General features: G+C 33.0%; 3 protein-coding genes across 3 annotated transcripts in view; 2 read left to right on the forward strand and 1 right to left on the reverse strand.

The window, feature by feature from the left end:
- LOC145249518 (epoxide hydrolase 4-like) overlaps positions 1–19,158 on the forward strand; it is a 142,404-nt gene that overhangs the window by 7,835 nt on the left and 115,411 nt on the right. The window lies entirely within an intron of this gene.
- LOC145249526 (histone H2B, gonadal-like) lies at positions 508–1,321 on the reverse strand. Its single transcript, XM_080111142.1, has one exon. The coding sequence runs from the start codon at positions 1,180–1,182 to the stop codon at positions 811–813; it is 372 nt and encodes a 123-aa protein (XP_079967268.1). The 5' UTR covers positions 1,183–1,321; the 3' UTR covers positions 508–810.
- LOC145249524 (histone H2A-like) lies at positions 1,384–2,025 on the forward strand. Its single transcript, XM_080111141.1, has one exon. The coding sequence runs from the start codon at positions 1,493–1,495 to the stop codon at positions 1,868–1,870; it is 378 nt and encodes a 125-aa protein (XP_079967267.1). The 5' UTR covers positions 1,384–1,492; the 3' UTR covers positions 1,871–2,025.

Raw genomic sequence — 19,158 nt, forward strand, 5'->3', positions numbered from 1 at the left:
ATTCAATTGTAAGGTTAAAGTAGAGAATAGGTACAAAACACCCTCCCCGTGTTAAGAATGGCTTTTTAAATAACGTTATTTCAGCACGGATCAATAAGTGCACTAGTACCACAAAATGGTGATGGAATAATAAATTTACTTACGTTTAATCAATGTCATTTTCGCACCATTCATTCACGGGGAGGGTGTTTTGTACCTATTCTCTATTTTAACCTTACAATTGAATTTAAAAAAAAAACATTAAACTTTAAGCTTAGAAATACGATTTAAAATATAGCGCGGATCATAAGTGCACTAGCACCCATTTTCTTATTAATAAATGTTTAGTAATTATTTTTCTTTTAATATTCATAAACAGTAAAAACGTCGTCATTTAAAAAGAAAATTTCAAGAACCGCCGACAAGTTTTGTGGTAAGTAAATTTCAAGAACCGCCGATAAGTTTCATAAAAGAAAAAGTCGATAAAAGTGACACAAACAGTAAAAAAAAAAAAAAAAAAGATATTAATAAATGTGTAGTAATGTTTTATTTCAATATTCATAAACATTAACGTTGTCATTTAAAAAGAGTAAAAAAAAAGTGTTGTTACTATGGCAACTAAAACATGTCCTTTGCGGCTGCGCGACAAACGGGAGACATCGTTGTTTTTGGAGGGTGTTCGGCAGGGAACTCTTACCGCGACCAGTACCCACTAGTCATTTCTAAAAATACTTAACCGCATGTAAATATAGAAAGTGAAGAAACAATCGTGAAAAAGTGGGTGGCCCTGAAAAGGGCCGTTTGGGAATTTTGTTTTCGGAGAAATGCTTTTTACTTGGCACTGGTGTATTTGGTGACGGCTTTCGTTCCCTCAGAAACAGCATGTTTAGCCAACTCACCGGGGAGAAGGAGACGGACAGCGGTCTGGACCTCACGGCTACTAAGGGTTCGTTTCTTGCTGTAATGGGACAGACGGCTGGCTTCATTAGCGATTCTCTCAAAAAGATCGTTCACAAAACTGTTCATAATAGACATGGCTTTGCTAGAAATTCCAGTGTCAGGATGAACTTGTTTCATTACTTTGTAAATGTAGATCGAATAACTTTCCTTCCTCTTCTTTTTCCTTTTCTTGCCATCACGGGCAGGTTTAGCCTTACCGGCTTTCTTAGCGCCTTTCTTGCTAACTTCAGTTGGGGGAGCCATTTTTTAATTCAACAGCAGCAGCAGAAATACAACAATGAAAACAAATTCACTCTCTTCCACTTTATATGAAACAGACCGGCTCCCAGCAGCAATCAAACTTCACACTCAAATCTCTCGCATTTGATTGGCTAGAAAATAGCAAAACTACACAAAAGTCTATTTTAAACTTAAAACCGTTTTTTTTTAGTGGTAAAATAATCATCAGCCGCCATGAGCCGATGTGTGCGTATTTAAAGCAAGTTGCGGGTATTTTAAAAGTATTCATCGTTTGAGTTTTTGAAAAAGCACATAATCTTCTTCTAAAAAAAAAATGTCAGGTCGTGGTAAAGGAGGTAAAGCAAAGGGAAAGAGTAAGACTCGTTCATCCCGAGCCGGACTTCAGTTCCCCGTTGGTCGTATCCATCGTCTCCTCCGTAAGGGTAACTATTCTGAGAGAATTGGTGCCGGTGCTCCCGTATACTTGGCTGCCGTCATGGAATATTTGGCCGCTGAGGTTCTTGAGTTGGCTGGAAATGCTGCAAGAGATAACAAGAAATCGAGAATCATCCCCCGTCACTTGCAATTGGCCATCCGTAATGATGAAGAATTGAACAAATTCTTGTCCGGAGTAACCATTGCCCAAGGTGGTGTCCTTCCCAACATTCAAGCTGTCCTTCTCCCCAAGAAAGCGCAAAAAGCCTCTAAGTAAATTGTACTTTGCAAGCAAAAACAAAACGGCCCTTTTCAGGGCCACCCACATAATCCGGAAATCTTTTTTCGTCGATCTTGCTTTAAATATGCGATTTCTTAACGTCTAGCGATTATCTATAAAATACTAGGGTTTCTATTAACTTTACGCACAGATTCGAAAAAGTTGTCAAACATGTTATCAGATGCAAAATAAGTTCCTTTTCTACCTAAGTAGATGCTAGTGCAGAGTGATACACGCAATTTTTAAAAATCCTAGTTGCCAGTTCAAGTTTTTTTTTTTTTTTTTTTTTTCCAATTTTAAGAGTGAAGTAAAGACTACGTACAAAATACCCTCCCCTCCCCATGTTAAAGAATGACTTGGTAAATGACATTATTAACGTCCGGATCACTCTCTGCACTAGTACCGATGTTTTTAGTGTTATTTGATGTAACGTGTTTATTTAGCTTGAAAAGCCTTGTTAACTGATGCATTTGAAAATTAAAAATGACGCCCGACTCTTTGACACTTATTTTTAACTCCTTTTCCCGAACTTACCGTGTCAAGAGTCGGCGCCATTTTTAACTTTCCAATACATCTGTAAACCCTATTTCGAGCTGAATAAATCTTAATAAATAAAAACACTAAAAACCTATCCAGTTAGGTAGAAAAGTAACTTGCCTTTGAATACATTTATTTGTTATATATTCGACTTTTTTGAATTACAATTTTTTTTTTCTCGGAGAACTTCATTCCATAACGGATAGAATTTTTCGATATTTTCATCGATTCATATCGCAAAAGGGTACTGGTGACCAGTACTAGTAGTACTGAGTACTACTGGTCGCGATTTGAGTTCCCTGCCGAACACCATAAAAAACACGGACTTCTCCCTATGCATGAGCAAAGGACATGTTTTAGTTGCCATAGTAACTAAACGATCATGAATTTTTATCGACTTTGTTTTACTGTTTATGAATATTGAAATAAGACATTACTACACATTCGACTTTTTCTTTTTTGTTAATAGCATTTTCTTAAAATGAATATTAAAATTTCCCAACTGTTTTCATTTCTATTTGTTGAATGAAACTTTTGTTTGTTTTTTTTTTCATTACAACAACAGTTATCGACCCCGGTTCTTTGGCTGACAAACGACATCTGTCGGTGGTTCTTGAAACTAAATTACACGCATTCTGTTCATGTTACTGACATGCAGAAGTGCCATTGTAAATTAACACTTAGCTAATTCCGTAAAATGAGATTCTTGCATAATATCTCACTTTTATCGCCTTTGTTTTTAATCAATTTTATCGACTTTTTTTTTTTTTTTTTTTTTTTTTTTTTTTTTTTTTACTGTTTGTGTCACTTTTATCGACTTTTTCTTTTTAAATAGCATTTTCTTTTTAAATGACGTTTTTACTGTTCATGAATATTACAAGAATAATTACTAAACATTTATTAATAAAAAAAAAATGGGTGCTAAGTGGCAGGAACTGCACTTATGATCCGCGCTATATTTTAAATCGTATTTCTAAGCTTAATTAAAGTTTAATGTTTTTTTATTCAATTGTAAGGTTACAGTAGAGAATAGGTACAAAACACCCTCCTCATGTTAAGAATGGCTTTTTAAATAATAACGTTATTTCAGCACGGATCAATAAGTGCACTTGCACTAGTACCACAAAATGGTGATATGTATTCCGGCATAAAGCTCGAGACAATAGTCTCTAACATCCTTTGACAACAAAAGGAACTAACTTCCCTATACACCGCTTTTGGTTACTATGGGAACAGCTAATTTTTGCGATGATTCGATTTTTAATAAACATTTTATTATTTTAAATATTAATATTTATTTTTAATAATAGACACCTTTTTATTTTATTTTAAATATTTATTTATTTTTAATGAACACATTTTATTTTAAACAATATACAGGACATTTTAAAACTAAAACTATTTGTTTAATAGTAATCATTTGGAGTATGCTGAAAACGAATATCACATTTAAATTTGTCACAAAAAAGTAGTTTTCGGGATATTAATTAATGTAGTTCTTTATGTTATAAGTGGTGGGCATTCCTATACGCGCAAGCACGAGCATGTTTTTGACGCCCACCAGGGGCCCACGCCCCACCACACCAACAGTCCAACACCACTGATAACATAAAGAACTACATTGATTAATATCCCGAAAACTACTTTTGTGACAAATTTAAATGCGCTTGCTTGCATGTGTAGAAATGGCCACCATCGATAACAAAGAATTACATTGCTTAATATCTGAAAAACTCGTTTGCGGGAAAAATATGCGCGCGCTTACGCGTACAGAAATGGTCACCACTGATAGCATAAGCCATTACATGTATCTATATTTCAATGTCCTCGTGTCTTTATTGAAAGATGAAATAAAAAAAAAATAAAAAACGAACGTTTTAGTCAAAACGGGGAAAAATGCCCCCCCCCCTCACTACGTGGCCAGAAAGTGGGTGCTCATTTTACGTTAAATTTATATAGAAAAGTGGTCCCCCACTTTTTGAAAAAGTAATTTCTTCATATCATGAAAACTATTCATTTCCGACGGAAACGGTTAGCAGATTCGTGTTTAGCACTACGAAATCTACAAGAAAAAAAAATGTTTTGTCTTCTAGTGTGAGACGGGCCTTAAAGTAAAATTTTACCGATTTTTTTTAGTTTCCAAATTATGAAAAAAATGTAATAAATTGCAAAATTAAATTGAATTTAAACGGCATAATAATGTCGAATCCAGTACATCATGTTACCAAAGAAATTGCGTGTAACTCTTCGACGCCACAGAAATTCCTGTAAGTAGCTGCTAAAGTTGGCCGAGCTAGTACCTCTCATGGCTCTAAGTTTTACCTTACTAGTGCCCTCCACTGCTCCACTCTCCAGGCCCCTTCAATTGTATTTGTGTGGACTGTCGGATCATTCGGATCCACAAAAGTATATTTGTGTTCCACCACAAAGTGGTTAGGAAGGGCATTATACGCTCGCCAACCATCTGTTATTATGCGTGTTCCAGGTAAAACCTACTGTTGAATGATTGGCAACAGAGTTCCCGCATCTCTAGATTCTACTGGTACCATCATTGTTAGGTTTGTTCCACGTTCAACCATACCCAGAACCCATTGTCCTTGACTGTATCGTCCACGGTGATATTTTCTATGCATATATTTGCATTCATCGATTTCAACTGTCCGATCGGGACCACCCATCTGAAGAGGGTTATCAATGAGGTACATAACACAAATTTCGCGAAGGAAATTATACCAGTCTTGGAGACTGCGTGGGCAAACATGTGTCTGTTTTGTCACCTGTATTTGCGGTTCCTCTATCGACCACCAATAAATTACCTCTAGTATTTGATTAAGTGTTAAGTGAGCATGGTCGAAGAAGGAGCCAGCACGCAGTTTTCGTTTTTTTTACATTTGGGACTGTTAGAAATTTCAGAATGCAAGGATGATAACCGCGTGATTTACAATCACGCGATTATTTCGACCAATAGTATTACGTTGTCCAGTTGCTGCGGAGGATTCAGAAGTGGCGGGAATTTTGTGTTTCAAACAGATTTCAATATGATGCCGAGCAAAGCCGACACGCGAAATCTCGCTCCATGCCTAATGAACTAAGGTAGGTTTCTACCCCATTTATTTCTCCGCTCATTTAAATGCAGATACTAGCCAGAGGCTAAAATGTTCTACGGAATAATTACTTCATTATCATTGCCCGCAAAGGGGCATATTATTTTATGAACAGTGCGTTGTTCGTATCGACAGTCTGGAAAGATTTCGAGAACCCTCAACCAATTCAACGAGCGGCCGATTCTACCAGCATCTTCAACAAGAAGAAAACTACCTTCGCCTTTCAAGGCATGAACTACCCGCCATTTGGCAGAAGCTAAAGAGGGCACTCTTTTGCAATATGGACTCCTTTTTTACCCTTTAGTAAATAAAATTATTCTTGGATTTAAGGTGAGGGTACTGGTCGCGGTAAGAGTTCCCTGCCGAACACCCTCAAAAAACAATTACTTCTCCCCGCGCAGCCGCAAAGGACATGTTTTAGTTGCCATAGTAACAACTTTTTATCGACATTGTTTTACTGTTTATGAATATTGAAATAAAATACATTACTACACATTAATAATATCTCACTTTTATCGACTTTTTTAAACTCTTTTTAAATGACAACGTTAATGTTTATGAATATTGAAATAAAATACATTACTAAACATTTATTAATATCTTTCTTTTTTTTTACTGTTTATGTGTCAATTTTATCGACTTTTTCTTTTCTTATATTGAAATATTATATATATGAAATATTGAAATTATTCTTATATTGAAATAAAAGACATTACTACACATTTATTAATAATATCTTCTTTTTTTTACTGTTTATATCACTTTTATCGACTTTTTCTTTTCTGTTTTAAATGACTACGTTTTACACATTTATTAATAATATCTTTTTTTTTTTTTTTTTTTTACTGTTTATGTCTCACTTATCGACTTTTTCTTAATAGCATTTTCTTAAAATGAATATTAAGATAATTTCCCAACTTTTTTCATTTCTATGTGTTTTTAGTTTTGTGTGTTGAATGAAACTTTTTTTTTTTCATTACAACAATAGTTATCGACCCCGGTTCTTTGGCTGACAAACGACATCTGTCGGCGGTTCTTGAAACTAAATTACACGCATTCGCTTCATGTTACTGACATGCAGAAGTGCCAATGGTGCCTGGTGCCATAGGTGCTATTGTAAATTAACACTCTTAGCTAATTCCGTAAAATGAGATTCTACTTTTTTAGGCGAATTTGTACCCTCCCCATGTTAAGAATGGCTTTTTAAATAATAAAGTTATTTCAGCACGAAAAAAACATTAAACTTTAAGCTTAGAAATACGATTTAAAATATAGTGCGGATCATAAGTGCACTAGCACCCATTTTCTTATTAATAAATGTTTAGTAATTTTTCTTTTTATATTCATAAACAGTAAAAACGTCGTCATTTAAAAAGAAAATGCTATTTAAAAAAGAAAATAACATTGATTAAACGTAAGTAAATGTATTATTCTATCACCATTTTGTGGTAAATAAATTTCAAGAACCGCCGACAGATGTCGTTTGTCAGCCAAAGAACCGGGGTCGATAACTATTGTTGTAATGAAAAAAAAAAAAAAAAAAGTTTCATTCAACACACAAAACTAAAAACACATAGAAATGAAAAAAGTTGGGAAATTATTTTAATATTCAAGAAGATATTAATAAATGTGTAGTAATGTCTTTTATTTCAATATTCAATATAAGAATAATTTCAATATTTCATATATATAATATTTCAATATAAGAAAAGGAAAAGTCGATAAAATTGACACATAAACAGTAAAAAAAAAAGAAAGATATTAATGTTTAGTAATGTATTTTATTTCAATATTCATAAACATTAACGTTGTCATTTAAAAAGAGTAAAAAAAAGTTTTAAAAAGTCGATAAAAGTGATTAAAAGTGAGATATTATTAATGTGTAGTAATGTATTTTATTTTAATATTCATAAACAGTAAAACAATGTCGATAAAAAGTTGTTACTATGACAACTAAAACATGTCCTTTGCGGCTGCGCGGGGAGAAGTAATTGTTTTTTGAAGGTGTTCGGCAGGGAACTCTTACCGCGACCAGTACCAAGGTGAGCCTTTGTTGCTTTTCTGTGTCTCTTTCATTCTGCCATAGGCAAAAACGAGTAAGAGAATTTCTTACACTGTTTTTATTGCAAAAGATATTCCCCCCCCCCACCTCAAATTTTTTTTCTTATGAGTAATAACGTTTTATTGCATAAGATTTCGATCCCCCCCCCCACATTATTTTGGATTTTTTTCCTTTCATTGTGTCGCCTTTAAAAAAAAAAAATAAATAATAATAATATTTAATATTCATTTTTATATTAAATTGTAATGGTCCATAAAGGAACTTATTCATTGAAAATAAATATTATTTCATGTAAATTGTAAACTGAAGTTTTAATTCGTAAAAAAAAAAAAAAAAATACCTTTCAAATATTTTACGATAATTGTAATCGTTTAAATAATGTATGGAAAAAATTATATATTGATTCTTGAATTTATAATTGATTCATTGTTGAAATGTGTTGTCGAATGTCGGTCTGAACTTTTCTTATGGGGTTAAATTCCTTGTTCATTGAGAGTTTCGAATTTTGTTGACGTAACCCCCTTCAGATAGTAGTGGTTCTCGTCGGAGAATTCTTTTCGCGCCCTTTGATTTTATTACCCCACGTGGGAACGGCCATTTTTTTTCTCGTGTCGTGTCCTTCGAACATGGCAAATTCAAATCTTTTTGGTCGAATAGAAGCTAAAAGGTTTCGTATAACGGCTTCTTTGGATTGGATGTACGGGCGTTGTATAAATAATTTTTCTTCCGACATCGAGAAACGATTGTCTGAAATAGACGATTTATTAGATCAGTTAATTTTCAAGTCCCCAGATGAGGAAAGACTAAATATATGTCGAGATTTCGAAATGTTTAAAGCGGGAGTCCACGATAGATTGGCTGAGCTCCAGCCGGAGATTGAGAAATCAAGGGATATTGTTCCCATGAAAATGGAGTTGGAGTGCCCCCCCTTTAGTGGGGATCCAACTCCCAATAAGTTTGAGTTCCGTGGGTTCCTAAGGAAATTTGAATTCTGTACTGCGAACATGAAAAGTGCAGATAAATTATTATTGCTAAAATCCAAATTATCAGGAGAGGCGTTTAATATTATTTCTAGGTTTGATGTGATTCCCGAGAATTACGAAGCAGCCTTGGAGTGTCTGAAGGAAAAATATTTAAATCCTTCAGCAATTATGAACAAAATATTCGATGACATTATTCCTCAACCAGACCATTTTGCGTCTTTGAGGGATATCAGAATCTTCGTCCAGCGAGTCAAACTTGAACTGACGGAAATGGATAATTCCTTTGGCACAGATTTTCTTACAGATAAATCCACCTCAGGAAGATTAATAGCTCAAATTCTGTTCGCTAAATTTCCGAACAGTGGTCGCAGAGAAATAATGAATAAATCCTGTGAAGGAGTTGTCTTGGGATCAACAAATCCCTGAAGAAGTTAAGGCCACGTGGCAAGAACATGCCAACGAGCTGAATTGTATAGGGGACTTTGAATTTCCTAGATGTACTCTCCTAGCAGAATCCCCTGTTGAAATTATTTGCTTTAGCGATGCTTCTAAGCATGCTTATGGGTTTTCCGTGTATGCGAAACAAGGTGCTCAGTGTTCCTTGATATTCGCCAAGGCAAAAGTGGCACCCATCAAGGGAAAATCACTACCTGTTTTGGAATTATTAGCTATATTTCTAGCGTTTAAAGTTATTCCACAAGTTTTGAGTGCTCTAGCGCCTATCAATATCGAATCCTTTTTTGTCGTGTCTGACGCACAAGTAGCCCTGTCATGGATTTTGAATGGGAAGGCTGCAAAAAAATATATTAATTGAAAATCGCATGTCAGACATTAATAAGTTCATTGAAAACATTAAACTTAAATATGGGATAAACCCTAAATTTAGATATGTTCCTTCGTCAGATAATCCAGCTGATCTTTTAACCAGAGGTATTACTGCCTCTAAGTTCAAACAATTTTTCAAATTTTGGACCTGCGGACCAGACTGGCTTAATCAAGTTGAAATCAGCTGTCCCACATCCCCCTTGCCTTGTCTTAACAATGTTAACAGGAAGATGGTAACATGTATGTTCTCGGATGAAACTGCTTCTAACGAGAATCACTTGCCAATTAAAATATCTGATTTTTCCTCATTAACTAAGGCTATTAATGTCTAAGAAAAAGTTGTGAGATTCGGTGATAAATTACGTCACCGAAAGACTGACACCGTCCAGAGAGCTAAATTGTTGCTCTTCTCTCATTTACAAAGGGAAGTGTTTCCCACAGAATTTGCTTATTTGCAACAACCCTCGAATAGGGTTGCTCCACCAAGTTACGGCCCTTGGGTTATTCCTAGATAGGGAGGGACTGATATGGACTCAAGGACGTATTCAGAACTCCGAGGTTTTTCCATATGAAGTGAAATTTCCTATATTAGGAAAAAATACCCACCTGACCAAATTGGTCATTATTGAAGCTCACCAGAATTGTTGCCATATGGGAGCAAATTCAACCCTTAGCAAGGTGAGGCTATCGGGTTTTTGGATCCCCCAAGGGAGACAGGCGGTGAAGTCGGTTCTCCGTGACTGTGTTATATGTAAGAGAATTAATTCTCTACTGTACAAAGCACCCACTGGGTCTCAACTACCTTCGCCTTTCAAGCAAGGTTCGTTTGGCCTCAGTGCTGAAAGACGGTTGTGTCCAAATTCATTCCTTAAAAAATATTTATCCTTTAGAGATAAAACAATCCTGAACCTGCATTAACAAAATTTGCGGAAGAAGGAGGCCCCTTCTTTTGCCCCACATGTTCAGTCGCCAACGACGGAACAACACCTATGGTGTGTTGCGACTCGTGCAATGAGTGGTACCATTTTAGTTGTGTCGGGGTCGACCAACAAGTTACCGTTGAAGATTGGGTGTGTCCGGATTGTGCGGACCAAACACCAAGTTAATAATTGTATATTCCTTTTATAGACTCATCAGTAGAGTCATACCTTTTATTACTAATAAATTCTCTGTTTGCCATAGAGAGATCGTTATAAGTTCAGATTGACAACAGACACACATTGAATTTAATTGCTATTATTGTGTTAATATTAAGTCCTTTGGGACAGAATTTCATTGTAATAACTTTTCCAAATAGGCAACAATCCTTAATTTCCCGATAAAAAAGAAAGAAATGAGTATCCATTTCTTTCTCTTCCTTCCTTTGGCAGTGTGTTAGAAATTTCAGAATGCAAGGGCGATAACCGCGTGATTTACAATCACGCGATTATTTCGACCAATAGTATTACGTTGTCCAGTTGCTGCGGAGGATTCAGAAGTGGCGGGAATTTTGTGTTTCAAACAGATTTCAATATGATGCCGAGCAAAGCCGACACGCGAAATCTCGCTCAAGGCCTAATGAACTAAGGAAGGGTTCCACCCCATTTATTTCTCCGCTCATTTAAATGCAGATACTAGCCAGAGGCTAAAATGTTCTACGGAATAATTACTTCATTATCATTGCCCGCAAAGGGGCATATTATTTTATGAACAGTGCGTTGTTCGTATCGACAATCTGGAAAGATTTCGAGAACCCTCAACCAATTCAACGAGCGGCCGATTCTACCAGCATCTTCAACAAGAAGAAAACTACCTTCGCCTTTCAAGGCATGAACTACCCGCCATTTGGCAGAAGCTAAAGAGGGCACTCTTTTGCAATATGGACTCCATTTTTACCCTTTTGTAAATAAAATTATTCTTGGATTTAAGGTGAGCCTTTGTTGCTTTTTTGTGTCTCTTTCATTCTGCCATAGGCAAAAACGAATAAGAGAATTTCTTACAGGACAAGCCCAACAGTAGCCATCTCTACATTTCAGTGCATCTCTCCTTTGCAAAAGCATCCGACATTGATGCGTACACTTATTGCAAATGCTTTGATTTGCGATTAGGCCATGTTTCGCTAACCATTCGAGCGTTTTCATTCTGTTATTTATTTGTAACAGGATGTCTTTGAGAGAATACTCCAAAAAAAAAAAAAAAAAACACAGGTCAGCTGCAGGTATAACATCAACAATTTTCTCCATGAGTGCAGCAGAACGCGTACGATTTTTCGATTAATTAGCGGCAAGGATACTAATTTGCGCGGGTTTTCAGATCAAATAATAATTAAAAAGAAAATCAACAACAATAATAAAAAAAATCTATAATAAAAAACAAAATAGATTTTATTGGTTTATTCCTCGAATTACAAAAATTAATAAATATGTGATTATATTGTTTATACTTTTTAAAAAAAATCCTGTATATTGTAGGCTATAATAAATGTTTGAAGCCAAATCTTTCAGCAAAAAAGGCCAAATTCAAAGACAAAACCATATTTTTTAGATAAAAAAAAGGCCAAAAAAAAAAAAAAAAATCATTTTAACTTTTTCTTTAATAATTACTATTCAACAAATATTGTTTTACTTTTAAAATGTCCTGTATATTGTTTAAAATAATAAAATGTGTTTATTATTAAAAATCGAATCATCACAAAAATTAACTGTTCCCATAGTAACCAAAAGCGGTGTATAGGGAAGTTAGTTCCTTTTGTTGTGAAAGGGGGGTTAGAGACTATTGTCTCGAGCTTTATGCCGGAATACCTAAATTTACATACGTTTGTTTATTTTCGCACCATTCAAAATTTATAAATTATAAAATTAAAATAAACTAAAAAGAAAAGTAACTAAACAATTTTAAAGAACCGCCGACAGATGTCATTTGTCAGCCAAAAAACCGAGGTCGATAACTATTGTTGTAATGAAAAAAAAAAAAAGTTTCATTCAACACACAAAACTAAAAACACAGAAATGAAAAGTCGGGAAATTATCTTAATATTCATTTTAAGAAAATGCTATTAAAAAAGAAAAGTCGATAAAAGTGACACATAAACAGTAAAAAAAAAAAAAAAGTCGATAAAAGTGATTAAAAGTGAGATTATTAATAAATATGTAGTAATGTCTTTTATTTCAATATCATAAACAGTAAAACAAAGTCGATAAAAATTCATGATCGTTTAGTTACTATGGCAAACGTCCTTTGCTCATGCGTGGGGAGAAGTCAGTGTTTTTTTAGGGCGTTCGGCAGGGAACTCTAATCGCGACCAGTACCACATGCAGTGTTTACCGATTTATTGGAAAATTCAAAATGGCGCCCGACTCTCTTTAACACGCTAAGTTTCAGAAAAGGTGTTTATGTCACGGTAACATATTGAGCGAATTTCTAACAGTATTTTGTCTAGTTTATTATAACACCTTTTCCCGAACTTACCGTGTTAAAGAGAGTCGGGCGCCATTTTGAATTTTCCAATACATCGTTAAACACTGTTTTTCGAGCTAAATAAACATGTTAAATTGAATAAAAACACCAAAATTATATCCAGTTTGGTAGAAAAGTAACTTATCTTGCCTTTGGTAATATTTATTGGGGTTTGTATTACTGTACACAGATTCGAAAAAGTTGTCAAAACAAATATATAACAAATACATGTTTTATTTCAATATTCATAAACATTAACGTTGTCATTTAAAAAGAGTAAAAAAAAAAGTTTTAAAAAGTCAATAAAAGTGATTAAAAGCGAGATATTATTAATGTGTAGTAATGTATTTTATTTCAATATTCATAAACAGTAAAACAATGTCGATAAAAAGTGTTGTTACTATGGCAACTAAAACATGTCCTTTGCGGCTGCGCGGGGAGAAGTTATTGTTTTGGTAAAATTTTACATTAAGGCCCGTCTCACGTTCTTATATAACGCAATATTTTTTGTAGATTTCGGTGTGCTAAAAACGAAACTGAACAGTTTCCGTCGCAAAATAGTTTTCATATGAAGAAATTTACTTTTTTTGAAAAGTGGGTGATCACTTTTCTATGTAAATTTAACTTAAAATGGACACCCACTTTCTGGCAACCTCAGAGAGGGGGGGGGGCATGTTTATTGGCTAAAAAGTTTCGATTTTTTTTATCTTTCAATAAAGACATGAAATTAAAAAAAAACAAAAAAAAAAACTATTTTACGAGCGTATGCCCTGTGCGCGCGCTTGCGTGTTCAAAATGGCCACCCGTGATAACAGAATTACATGGCTTCGTACTTGGAGAACTACTTGTTTTTCGTCTAATTTTAAATTTTCGCCAAACAAAGCAGTTTGGTACGCGAATGCACATTTAACAGCTTTCGTTTATGCTCGCGTGTAGCGTAAACGAAAGCGGCTGTGAAATGGAAAATAGTCCCAGAGTTCAGGGGTTAATATCATGCAAAAGAAATCAAAAACTTTCTAGCAAATAAACACACAAAAAATGCTCCCTCTCTCATGTGGCCAGAAAGTGGGTTCTCATTTTAGGTTAATTTACATGGAAAAGTGATCACCCACTTTTCGAAAAATTTCTAGACGGAAACGGTTTTCAGATTCGTTTTTAGCACACCGAAATCTAAAAAAAAAAAAAAAAAAAAAAAAAATTATACGAACGTGAAACGGGCCTTAAAGTAAAATAATACCATTGTTTTTTTAGGGTGTTCGGCAGGGAACTCTTACCGCGACCAGTACCGATTTTTATTGTATAAAAGATTTGTTGTGGCCCATACTTGCACCATGCACCACTTTTAATGGCGACGTTTTACCGTGATAGAAATGGTGATAGAATAATAAATTTACTTACGTTGGTTTATTTAATCAATGTTTCGCACCATTCATTCACTTTTATCAACTTTTTTTTTTTTTTTTTAAATAAAAATTTCATCCCACACACAAAACATAGTAATGATAAATGATTTATTTTATTCATTGAAATTGTCTAAATTTTAAATGAAAAAGTTTAAAAAATGCTATTTGAAGATAGAAAGTCGGTCGATAAAAGTAAAACATGTCATGTTCTTTGCGCATGCGTACGGAGAGGGAGAAGTTTTTTTTATGGTGTTCGGCATGGAACTAAAACCGCTACCAGTACCCAAACCCAGAAATCGAAAAACGTTGGTAATCGTGAAGAAAGAGAGAGCCTGTTTCCTCCGTTTGACTATAGGTGGCGTTAATGTCTGTCCACCCAGTTACGGAAGCACAAAATGTATATAATGGGCAATGGCACCGTTGAAAAAAATAAATGTTTAATTTTAAACATGTTTTTTTTTGTTTTTTTTTTTTTTTGCAAACATATTTAAGTTTGTTTGTTTTTGTTTTTTTCAAACATATTTACGTTTTTTTTTGTTTTTGTAAACATATTTAAGTTTTATTTTTTCGAACATTTAGGTTTTTTTTTTTTTTTTTTTTGCAGGCATAAACTAAATATTTTTGAAATATTTTTCTTTTAGAAAAGTTTGCTTATGCACTTATTGTACCGCGCTATTTTTTTGATAGTAGTTTCAAGTAAGATTCAGGTTTTACAATATCCTTTTTCAAATATATATATAAATACTCGCAGAAAAGGTAAAATAAAAAAAAATTAAGAAAAAAGGGGTGGGGTCCATAAAAAAATGATAAAAGAAAAAACGTTGATTTTGTTATTATAAGAACGTAAAAAATACTCGCGGAAAAACGGTTGTACCCATAAATATGTTTAAAAGAAAAATATAGCAAAAACATTTAATTTATGCTTGCAAAAAAAAAAAATTAAAATTAAAACAAAAAAAACGTAAATATTTGAAAATAAACCAGCAACAAAACGTAAATGTTTGCAAAAACAAAACAAAAAAAACGTATGTTTGAAAAAAACAAAAAACTTAAATATGTTTGTAAAAAAACAAAACAAAAAACATGTTTAAAATTAAAATATAACAAAAACATTTATTTTTATTTCAACGGTGCGGGTGCGGTGCCATTATATACATTTTGTGCTTCCGTAACTGGGTGGACAGACATTAACGCCACCTATAGGCAAACAGAGGAAACAGGCTCTCTTCATGATTACCAAAACGTTTTAGTAAAAAAAAAAAAAAAAAAAAAAAAAAAAAAAAAAAATGCCCCCTACACTCAGGTGACCAGAAAGTGGGTGCTCATTTTAAGTTAAATTTACATCTAAGTGATCACCCACTTTTCGAAAAAGTAATTTCGGGTTTGTATTACTGTACACAAATTCGGAAAAGTTAAACTAATATATAACAAATGTTATCAAAGGCAAGATAAGTTACTTTTCTACCTAACTGGATATATTTTGTTTTTATTCAATGTAACATGTTTATTCAGCTCGAAAACCATACAGTGTTTACCGATGTATGTACCTATTTACTATGCCTCCCCACGGGACAGAGTTAGACACCAGGGTCGTTTTTTAACGTGGAGAAAAGGTACAAAAATAAAAATTGTCTCAGTCGTGAAGGATTTCTCCTCGACCGAAAGAACAAGAAATAGAAGTGCAGCATCTGAAGAACAGATACTACACTTTGATCTTGACCAAAAGGCATTGGAAAATTTAAGATGGCGCCTGACTAACACGGTAAGTTTGGGAAACGGTGTTATAAAAAAAAAAAAAAAAAAAAAAAAAAAAAACTAGACAGAATACTGTTAAAAATCCACCGAATATGTCAACCTATGCCACGGTAACAATATTGAGCTAGTTTTTAACAGTATTTTGTCTAGTTTTTTTTTTTATTTATAACACTTTTTTCCTAACTTAGCGTGGTTAAGAGTCAGGCGCCATCTTAAATTTTCCAATAAATCGGTAAACAGTTTTTCGAGCTGAGTAAACATGTTATATTGAATAAAAACACGAAAAATATATTCAATTTGGTAAAAAGTAACTTATCTTGCCTTTGATAACATTTATTTGTTATATATTTGCTTTTTGACAACTTTTTCGAATCTGTGTACAGTAATACAAAACCGTAATTTCTCCATATGAAAACTTTTTTGCGACGGAAACTGCAAGACACTGAAATCTGAAATATTGTTATACGTAAGACCGAGACGGCGTCTCGGTCTTACGTATAACCCCTTTTTTTTCTGGCGAGACGGGCCTTAAAAAAGGGTTTATTTGATAAACTGAAAATTAAGATTGGTAAATTTCCGGATTTTTTCGAATTTAAAAAAAAAAAAAAAAAAAAAAAAAAAAGGTAGTCAAAAGATTAAATTTTGAGGTTATTCATTTTGCACGCACCTAATTCCGTTTCTCTTTAAGTGATTGCTACGTGTCGAGCGACAATTTGAAAGGATACGTATTCAAAAAAAATTTCTGGATAAAATGTCGGTTGACGAAACTTGTACCTTAGATAAATGATTGATGAGAAAGTGAAAAACTCCCAGTAATAAAATAAAGGTAATTATAAATGAAAAAAAGGTTATGGTTAACTTTCGTCACCCGTTGTTTATAAAGCCATTTGCCGGAAGTGACGTTTTATCTACGGATGATCAAAACCGTATAGAATTAACCTTTTTTTTTTATATATAAGTTTTATTCAAACAGGCTTTGACTTTTGTATTTATTAACTGTTTTATTCTTTTTATCAAACAAAAATAGAATTTTTATATTGACATATTATGGAGTTTTTCAAACATCGAAATTTTAAAATTAGTTTTATTTAAAAAAAAAAAAGTGTTTTTTTTTTTAAATTAAATTCTAAACTTTATTTGAATTTTTCAAACTTTTACAGGGATAAAAAATAGATTTTATAGATATTAACGAAAAGTCTGTTTATTTTAACTCTTTAACAAATTTTTTACAGACATAAAAAATAGACTTTATAGATATTTGGTTATCTTTCAGATGCAAGGTTCATTGTTTACTTGCGGTTTTAACGATGTAAGATTCCGTTGTACGGAAGACCAAATCGGCCAAAATGTCTGATGTTTTTATTGGCGCTTTTCTTCGTATTTTTAAATACATTTTTTTTTAATACTGTAATAGTAAAATAAAGATACATTTATTAATTATACGGAAAAAGTATCTCGTAATGTTTTCACACGAGATTTTTTTCCTGTTGATTTCTCTTTTTTTTTTTTTAAATATTAAAATTGATTTACTATTTAAAGTGATTTTAAAGCCTTTAACATTACGGAGTTTATAATGAAAACCAAATTACCGTTAAAATTAAAATAATCTTTATTAGAAATTTGTAACAAAATAACAAAATTATTAGATTAAAATTGAGAACTTTTAATTAAACAACGTGAACATTTTATAATGAGTGTTTTCATGAAATGTGTTTTTAATAATAAAAAAGTGAACTTTTTAAACTTGTAAATGGTGCAAAAAAAATATTAAAAATACGAAGAAAAGCGCCAATAAAAACATCGTAGACGTATATTATCATTTAAACAGTATATCAATTTAAATATTTAAATTCAGTAAATAAATTTAAATATTTAAATTATGGCCGATTTGGTCTCCCGTACCACGGAATCTTACATCGTTACAACTGCAAGTAAACAAGGAACCTTGCATCTGAAAGATAACCAGATATTTTATAATTTATTTTAAATATATTTAATGAAAAGTCTGTTTATTTTAACTCTTTAACAATTTTTTGCATTCATATAAAAAATTGACTTTATAGATCTTTTATAACATAAAATTTAAAAAATTTACTAAAAAAAAAAAAAAAAAAAAAAAACCATCTTTTTTTTTTTTTTTTAAATAAAACTAATTTTAAAATTTCGATGTTCGAAAAACAGTCCATAATATGTCAATATAAAAATTCTATTTTTGTTTCATAAGAATAAAACAGTTAATAAATACAAAAAAAAGTCCGGTCGACCTAGACGAGAGTACCCAAAATGGCCGACCAGGACTGAGATATTGTAACTTTTTCTTTAATAATTTATAAATATTTATAAAATTATCAGAAAAAAGCCAAATTTGAAGCCAAAATTGAAAAAGAAACCAAGCTGTCAACCCTGATAGGCACTTGAATTTACTTTGGCAACACCACTGCTCTTCTCTCTACCGTATCGCTTGTAAAAAATGGCTACTTCTCCAAGAATGGAAATTCTCCTCAATTTTACCCAGGAGAAAGGATTACAGTATGCCCAAAGTAAACAGCTCGTGTCCACCCAGAAAATATGTGATTGTGGACATTCAATGTGTATCAGGCCATCTGCAGCGTTTAAACTCGACACAGTTTGTTGGAGATGCACTATGTGTGGTACAAGGATGTCGGTGCGGAAGGGCACCTTTTTCGAGAAGTCAAAGCTCCATATTCACACTATACTGCGAATTATGTTCGATTTTGTTTCACAGACACCTGTGCTGTGACTACTTCCGCAAATTTCAGTGGGGTTTCTAAAAATATGGACAAAAACCTTTTTTTTTTCCTTTTCTAAATAAATACCCTGTCTAAAAAAATATGAACAAAAACCTTCATTCGTTATGTTTTTTTTCCCTTCATCTAGAGCCGATGAATTTTCCGTTTTTTTTTTTTTGCATATCTTATAAACGACTCATTTGCCGTAAATTTCAGCAGACGACGCCATGCAGCTAATTGTTTTTTTTCCCTTTTCTCTAATTTATTTATTTACGTTGTTTCCTTAATAAATTATTTCAGCTAGAGCCGTGTTGCCAAAGTACATTCAAGTGCCTATCAGGGTTGCCAGCTTGGCTTTTTTTTCAATTCTGATAATTTTATATAAATATTTATTAAATATAGATTATTAAAGAAAAAGTTACAATAAAGTA

This window comes from Euprymna scolopes, chromosome 28 (genome assembly GCF_053919585.1).
Source record: "Euprymna scolopes isolate OS-2025 chromosome 28, ASM5391958v1, whole genome shotgun sequence".
Classification (NCBI taxonomy): Eukaryota; Metazoa; Mollusca; class Cephalopoda; order Sepiida; family Sepiolidae; genus Euprymna; species Euprymna scolopes.

Excerpts from the sequence above, each read along its gene's own strand:
- LOC145249526 (XM_080111142.1), bottom strand. The coding sequence starts at position 1,182 with ATGGCTCCCCCAACTGAAGTTAGCAAGAAAGGCGCTAAGAAAGCCGGT.
- LOC145249524 (XM_080111141.1), top strand. The coding sequence starts at position 1,493 with ATGTCAGGTCGTGGTAAAGGAGGTAAAGCAAAGGGAAAGAGTAAGACT.